General features: G+C 46.3%; 1 protein-coding gene across 1 annotated transcript; it reads left to right on the forward strand.

Annotated features, from left to right (window-relative positions):
• Window positions 1-1,244: 1,244 nt before the first annotated feature.
• Window positions 1,245-1,838, forward strand: LOC106027926 (protein ARMCX6-like; the record flags this gene model as incomplete). The annotated part of the gene is made up of 1 exon (XM_013153647.3): window positions 1,245-1,838. A coding segment is annotated over one exon (558 nt), but the record flags the coding sequence as incomplete, so codon positions are not given.
• Between the last annotated feature and the right edge of the window lie 5,794 nt (window positions 1,839-7,632).

The following is a 7,632-nucleotide window of genomic DNA, read 5'->3' on the forward strand; positions in this document are numbered from 1 at the left end:
GGCTACATGCCAGTTTTCTTTAAGGAAATATGATACCTCAAACAGTCTCAAGGCAGTGGTAGAGGCTGGTTTTAATCCCAATTTAATGTTTCAAGGAAACTCTTAATCTCAAAATTTTGCGGTTGTGGGGAGACAGTGTTACTGTATCTAAGGGAGAAAAGAGAATACAGTAAGGTAGAGAATAGTGGGAATTTGTGGAGGAGGGGCAAGGCGGTAAGGGGTCTAGAAGACAAGGTCAATGGCATGCTGGAAACTTACATAGTACAGTTCTGAAAAACAGATTTCATACTCTGGAAAGGGTGCACCTGAGACATAAGTGCCAGTAAATCTATCAATTAATTCTCTCTTGTCTGTACTCCTGCAGATAAAAATATGTTAAAGAAAGATAGAAAATGGCATCATGCAGTGAGCTATCTTAAAAAGAATGAGTGGGGACTGGGGATTTAGCTCAGCGGCATAAGCGCCTGCCTTGCCAGCAGGCAGTCCTGAGTTCGATCCCTGGTACCGATAAAAACGAAAAAGACCAAAAAAAAAAAAAAAAAAAAAAAAAAAATCAAAAAAAGAATGAGTGGGAATGAAGTTTCAGAGTTGGAATGTGGGAGCCAGAGATAACTTAGCTTCTCCTTCGCCCAGCATTTTGTCACGCATTTCATATTGGTACTGGAAAATGGCAATGCCAGAGCAAATTGTATAAATGAGCTTGAAACATACAAACATCGGTGAAGATGTATTTGAAAATTAAGACGCTAAAAAGGAAAAGAGAGGGTTCTTGTATCCTATAAGTTGAAATGCCTCTCTGGGTACACTTGTAAAAAACCTCCTTGTATTTACATTGTTCCTAGGGCCAAGTTAGATGGCAAAAACATAGCTTGTGTCCAGGAATAAAAATAATATGAATAACAAATCTATCACTAGATGATTATTCAAGAGTAAGAGATATTTATGCCTTGTCATAGACAAGGGATATGCTCAACCAGATGAATGAATGAAAACAGATGATCAAGTCAGGTGTTCAATTTGATATAAGGCTTATACCCTAATAAGATAAGAAAAGAGCATATCTGTAGGGTGATTCAAAGAGGGGTGTGGACAGGTGAGGGATTTGTTATTCAGGCAAGGGTTCAAAAAATACTCTTAGGGTTGAGATTGACTAGAATCATTGGCAAAAAGCCCCAAGAGCCTCAAAAACAATACAAACACATTGATTACAATCACTAATACTCTAAAAAATTGATTTTGGGGGGAATGCTGAACACAATAAAAATATCAGTTGTGTTCGTGAGCTCTCCAAGAGTCCTTGCAATGCGAGAAAATTGTGCGCTGAGCCCAAGGATGCTGTTTCTTCACGTGGCTGCGATGTCAGTAGACATTTAGCCTGCCTATCAATCATCAGAAGCACAAGCCCCACTCCCCACCCCACTGTTCAGAAAAAGGCTTTGTGTGCCCCTGATAACCTGAATAGCAGTATTGAAAATCAGGGCCAGATTAAGATGTACACTGATGAAGTGTGTCAGGAGACTGTGTCACCTTGCAGAAACTCATTTCTGCAGCAGGACGGATTAAATTTGTTAATAAGCATGACAGTTATTAATAACATGCTTGCCAAGTCCTTTTCAGACTTGCAGTTTCCTTTGATATCCAAGGGAAGTGGATGTGCTAAGGTTCAGGTTTTGCAACTGCTGATGGGTTTGTCTGAAAAGCCAGCCTTGGCGGGGGAGCTGCTGGGTGCCCAAGTGCTGTTCCCATTCATGATAAACAGAAGCGGAAGTAGAGGAATTCTGCTGGAAACGCTGGCCCCTTAAGTGTCCATTTGGAGCAGAATGGGACTGAATGGCCCCCAAACCCCGTTTGGTTTGCAGATGTCAAAGAATCCACACTGGGTGCTACTGAAGAGTCAGCCTTGGCCAGTCACCAGGCACTGGGTGAATGTTCCAGTCTCTAAATCAAGGACTACACTCTCATTTGGCCAGGCAGGGGTTCCCACAGTGCTTTGGGTAACTTCTGGGTTTTGCAGTCTGCAGGCAAAGGGCACTGAAAATTACTTACTCCCTTGTAGTCTTCTTCAGGCTGTGAACGGGTTGGGTTGCTGTGGCCTGCCAGCTGTGGCTAAAGAACATCAAGTTACAGCATCAGGAGTGCAACTGTTGCCTCGGTGGTTTCCCTGTCTAAACAGGACCACTTCACAGAGACCAGATTCATACAGGGAGCTTGTGCTGTAAGTGCATTTGCTGCTGCTTAGATTGAAGCATTTTTCCTTTACTCTTTCTTCTGACACCAGCTGATGGATGACAATGAATCTGCTCATCCAAAAAGTGCACTCCCTTCTATCCATACTACTGACTTAACCTCCTCCCCCAAAGTCTGCATCGGTGTGTATTATCAATAAACTTGTGTGCTTTGACTGTCAAAACGAAGACATGGTCCTTGTCGTTGAGTTTACAGTCTGCACAAAGAAAAAGACAAAAATGCACAATAAACGCCAGCTGACTGGGGAGTCTGCTCCCTGTCAGATGCACCCTCATCAGTGATCACAGGAAACCAGGGCAGAAAGGGGCTTCAGTGTTTGAAAAAAACCTCAAGAGAGGCACTAGGGGTAGGGTTGACAGGCTAGGGGGTGGGGCGTGGGGGCTGGCAGAATTAAATTGCAATGCTGAGAGAACTGGAGGAGACAATACCCTTGAAGCAGGTACCTCCTGATAAAGGTATCTCCTTGACTGCCAGCTTGGGGAGGAAGGCCAGTGTCCTTGAGGTTTATCTTTGGCAGTCCTTGGTTGCAGGGTGAAGGTGCGGTGGGGGGGAGGGCGGTGCTGGGGGGCCTACAGGGTGGATCTCTGTCATGCTTCCCTGCGCATGTAGTATGTAATTAGCACAATAAAGATGACCTCTGGCCCAAGCTACCTGATCTAGTTCTACCTCTCCTGTGAAGCTGCTGTTAAACCCACTTCTAGTCCTCCTCCCTGCCTTGGGATACCAGGCACTACTTCCTGGCAGAGTGAAAGGGTTTGCAGCTGTTTCTTGTGGGGCAATTTACTTCTTTCCCAACTTACCCTGTACACTGGGTGGAACTCAGGAAGAGGATGGTGGAGTCCTGCGTGAACTCCCCAGGGAGGGGTAGCAGGGCAGATGCTCAGGGTGCCTAGCACAATCCACTGACCAGCCTGGCCCAGGGATCCATCCATCCAAAGATATCTCTGCACCCTCCCTCTGAGGTCCTGGCACCCTCGAGAGGAAAGGAAGCACCCTAGTGTGCCAAAGCGTGGATCCACCGGTCTGGCCTACTCATTCTTCCCCACCCTCCAGAACATTTCCCGACCCCTCCCAGAGTCTTAGCCTCTGCCTCACCAAGGCCAGGCTCCTTAGGTGTCTGCGATGTCTCAAGCAGTGGTCTGCTTTCTCAAAGCCATGACAGGGTCACTAACCATCTGCTTTCCTTGTGCGGTGCTGCTCCTGTGCCAGGTGCCCTCTCCTGGTCAGTCTCCCTGGGATACTGCAGTGCATCACCATGCCCTGGGGAGCAGTGGTCTGTCTGCACAATGCCCTGCCTTCAGCTTCTTCTCTTTTCCATGCTTTTCTTCCCAGTTCGCCTTCTCTCTTCCCCCAAGAGCTTTGGTTGCAAGTAAGTTTCTTGCTTGTACAGTGTGGCTCCTGCTGCATACTGTCCTACAGGCCTGGGAGACTTCCAGGCCCCCCAAAGAACTCTGGGAAGGCCTCTGACCAAGAATGGAGGCACTGCATTTGCCCAGGCCCTAAGGGCTCGGATGGCCAGTAAATGACCTGTGGTCACTGCCACAACACACCCCCATCGAGGCTCACCCTGCTGGGGTGCCCTTGACTGGCTCTGGGACCTGGTCTTGTTTTGCAACAGCTGCCAGAGGAACCACTCTTCTCTCTCAGGCGAACTGCAGTCTGGCTGGGCAATCTGTTTTTCAAAGATGTCTCTGCAGACAGCTCCAGCATCCTCCTTTGCCAGTCCAGCCTGCCTTGCCAGTGCTGTCTTCAGTGACACCTCATTGCTCAGCCTCTTTTAATCTTAGCACAGAGGCAGAGGCTGCTGTCCTTTTTCCTAGCTTGTGGCCCAAATTAGCATGCACCTCCATACTCCCCTGCACACTCCTGATCTCCAGTTTTCTGTTTGTGTACCGTTGTCCAGCTTCTCTTGGGTACTTGACACTTTAAGGCCGGCCACAGCTGACTCCTAACTCAGAGAGGGCTTTGGAGGCTTCCTGTCCATCTCCTGAGCAGCTCTGTCACAGGGAAGCCTGGCAGCATTGAGGTGCCTCCACTGCGGGGTCTTAGCTCATGTCAAAACCCTCTTGTCCATTTGCTAGCACTGCCCTTCCCAAAGCGCTACCCTCCCGAAAACACTGCCCCGTATCCCTTGACTGTCTGTGGTGGTACCATGTTGGAGCCCATTTCCCTGCAGGTTCTCCCCTGCAGCAGGTGTATGCAGTGGAGTGGGAAGCGTTCCTGCCACCCAGGCCCTGCTGAAGACCCCGAGAGGCCCTCAGCACTGGCAAGATCACTTGTTGCACAGATCCTACAGGCGATGCAACGTAAATTAAGAACAGATCTGAACTGCAAATCTCTAAACTCACCTGTCTGCTGCAACTATCAGGTAGCCTTTTCTGAGTTTCTCATGGCAAACACTGGACAAGATCATCCATGCTGGGCTTGTCCCATTCTGTGGAGGGATGCCCTGCCTTGAAGGTGCAGCCCCAGCCTGAGCTGTCTCTTCTGTAAGTCCAGGACTGATGCCACAGAGTGCTTTTGAGTTCCGCAGAGGGCCTTGGCTTTGCTTCTCGTTTATCTCATCAGCTCCTTTCCACTTGCTCCCTGAGAGTACTGGCTTCTGCACTAACTCTTGCACCATTCCCAGCCTGCCTTCCCCACCCCCACCGTCCGTGGTGGTGCCAGGGGATCCTGTAGTTGAAGAAACTCTTCCACCCTCTCTCTGTAAGTGATTCGGGGTTGCAGACATCTAGCTTCCCTGTGTGCCCATTCAGTCTTAAACCCTGCATCCTTGCTGGAGCCCTATATGTCACTCTCAAAGCAGTCTCCACCTCAACCAATTCCTCTCAAGTGCCACCCAAGGGTCAGCACAGCCCTCACCAAGTCAGTCTCTGTGCCTTGGCACTGTGAGCTGCAAGGTGAGTAGCAGTGGGCAAGATTTGCTCCTCCCTCCCTCCCAGAGGACACTAATAGGTCCAAAAAGCAGAAGGGTGTTGCACCAGAGCCCAACAGAAGTCTGCCAATGTTGCCTGTCTCAGTTACTTTTCTCTCTCCTTGCTGAGACAAAATATCTGACACCCAAATTTAGAGAAGGAAAGGTCTATTTTTCACAGGTTGAAAGTTCCAGTCTGTACTCAGTTGGCTCCAGGTGGCAGGGTAGCATGGCAGGCCACAGCAAACAGCAAGCTGGAAGCGGGCAAGAGAGAGACACACCTTCTCCCTACCTGTACATTGGTACATTGTATGCTGGCTGCACCCCTAGGTGGGTGTAGCCCTCACACCACCAACCCAAGCGCTAGACAATAGACCAATCACAAATGCTAGGTTGGGTCACTTCCATGATTGCATGAGGCTTGGGGTGGGGCCACAAGAACACAAACCATAACTTTGCCTCACTCCCTGCCTGCTTTGATTGCTGCATGTGTCTGCTCCAAGTCTGTTACATTCCTCCCCACCTTGCTCCTGGCCTCCTTTTCACCTGGAAGTTTAATTCTCCCTGACTGTCTGTTTTTCTGTGGGTGGTTTAGGATGGCCTCCCCCACTCTCTGATTACTAAAAGAGCCTCCTTTTCAGTTTCCCGGTTCTTTCATAACTTCCTGTGTCAGGCTTGGTCTCACAGACAGGCTGCTCGTTACTTTTAAGCAAGATGGGTGATCGTGATGTGATTTGCCTACTTTGCCCAAACAGGTAATCAGTGAGCCCAGCACCACTAGTTGTGTACTTGATTCTTGTGCTACTGTGGGACACATTGTGGCATGCACCTAGGCCCAGTGTCCCCTCTGTGGCCCCCTGACATTGAAGTCCCTCCAGAAGCGGACTCTTCCCTCCCAAGAAAATCTAGTAGAGTTGAGGAGCCTCAGCTCACTGGGTAAACTAAGGCAGGCGGTGTGTGTGTGTTTGGAGGGGAGGGCATCGCTGGTGCTTGTGAGCAGGTCTCTGCCCCAGGTACCTTCCCAGGACGTAATCCAACCCACAGGAAGCTTAGGAACCCTCATCCTGACAATTTGAGCACCATGAGGAATGACCTTGCTCTGTTTCCCCTTCCAAATTACTATATATGTGCAGGACAGAACCATATTCAGTTTATATTATAAGGTTTTTTACTGTCCTTTGTAGTAGCCATAGGCACAGCTGACAAATGGCCATGATCACATTTTAAAGTCGTATGTGTGTTTATGTATATACATATATATGTATATATATATATGTGTGTGTGTGTTTGTGTGTGTGTGTGTGTGTACATGTGGGTATTTTTGGCTTGGTGGGTTACCTGGAATCAAACTCAGGACCTTGTGCTTGTCAGGCAGATGCTATACTGCTGAGCTGTACTTCTAATACCAAATTGTTATATTCTTTTTTATCTTTTTTTTTTTTATCAGTCGTGAGGATCGAACTCATGACCGCCTACTTGCAAGGCAGGTGCGTATGCCACTGAGCTAAATCTCGAGCCCTAATTCTTATATTCTTAATAATTTACTTTTCTGATTCTTTTGATTCGTGTGTGTGCTACATTTGATTTCTTATGAAATTTGTTTTGCTTTTTTGTTGATTTTTTTTCTTAAAACCACACAAATGTATACAAATGTTATATGTGTGTGTGTGTGTAGTCTTTCTTTTTGTTATTACAGTCTTTATTATCCCCAGCTTATAAGAAACTGATTTACTTTTTTCCTGTAATTACATCATTCTCCTCAGGTTAGTCTTCTGTTAACCTACTTCAAGTATATCTGCGTTTATACATGTGACTTTTAAAATATAGTTTAAAATAATTTTTTAGCCTTATTTTCTCTAAACTTATAATTATTTATACTAATGTTACTTGTTGCAGGATCCACCCATTGCATTCTTGTTAAAATTCTCTTAAACTAATGAATTAAATTGTCAAGATTTGGCATCTTTAATACTTTCCCATAGCCACAATTTTTCAGACTTTTTCTGTCAATTGTGACACTTATAATGAATTCTCAAATTTTTTAAACTTAATTTATGTATAATTGTCTGTGTTTGTGTTTGGACATGGTCTTTTCTTTCTCCACTAATGCCTTGCTATTCTTACTCAGGTATCCTAATCCTGTGTGCCAACACACTGGATGTAGAGTATTTTTGGTTTTTGCTGTATTATTGCTGAAAACAGCAATTTTAAAAAGTGAATGGTTGACTAAGTGCCTCATCTTTGCTTCTACCAAAATGGTGGGAAAGAGAAAAGGACAAGACATTTCGACCGATTGTCCTGCTAAATGCTCCATTTCCATTTCGAGAACTTTTTTGAAAGACCCTTTCACTTCTTTTGTTTTGTTTTACTCATATTTTCTCTTATCTCCTCTGGCACTGCAGTGTTCTAAACTATTTCTTCTGGTTTATCTGGTCATGTTTTCTTTTCAACCCTGCCAAGATCTCCATTAG

Source organism: Cavia porcellus, unplaced genomic scaffold (assembly GCF_034190915.1).
Source record: "Cavia porcellus strain 051 isolate PalLab524CR breed Dunkin Hartley unplaced genomic scaffold, mCavPor4.1 scaffold_3, whole genome shotgun sequence".
Classification (NCBI taxonomy): Eukaryota; Metazoa; Chordata; class Mammalia; order Rodentia; family Caviidae; genus Cavia; species Cavia porcellus.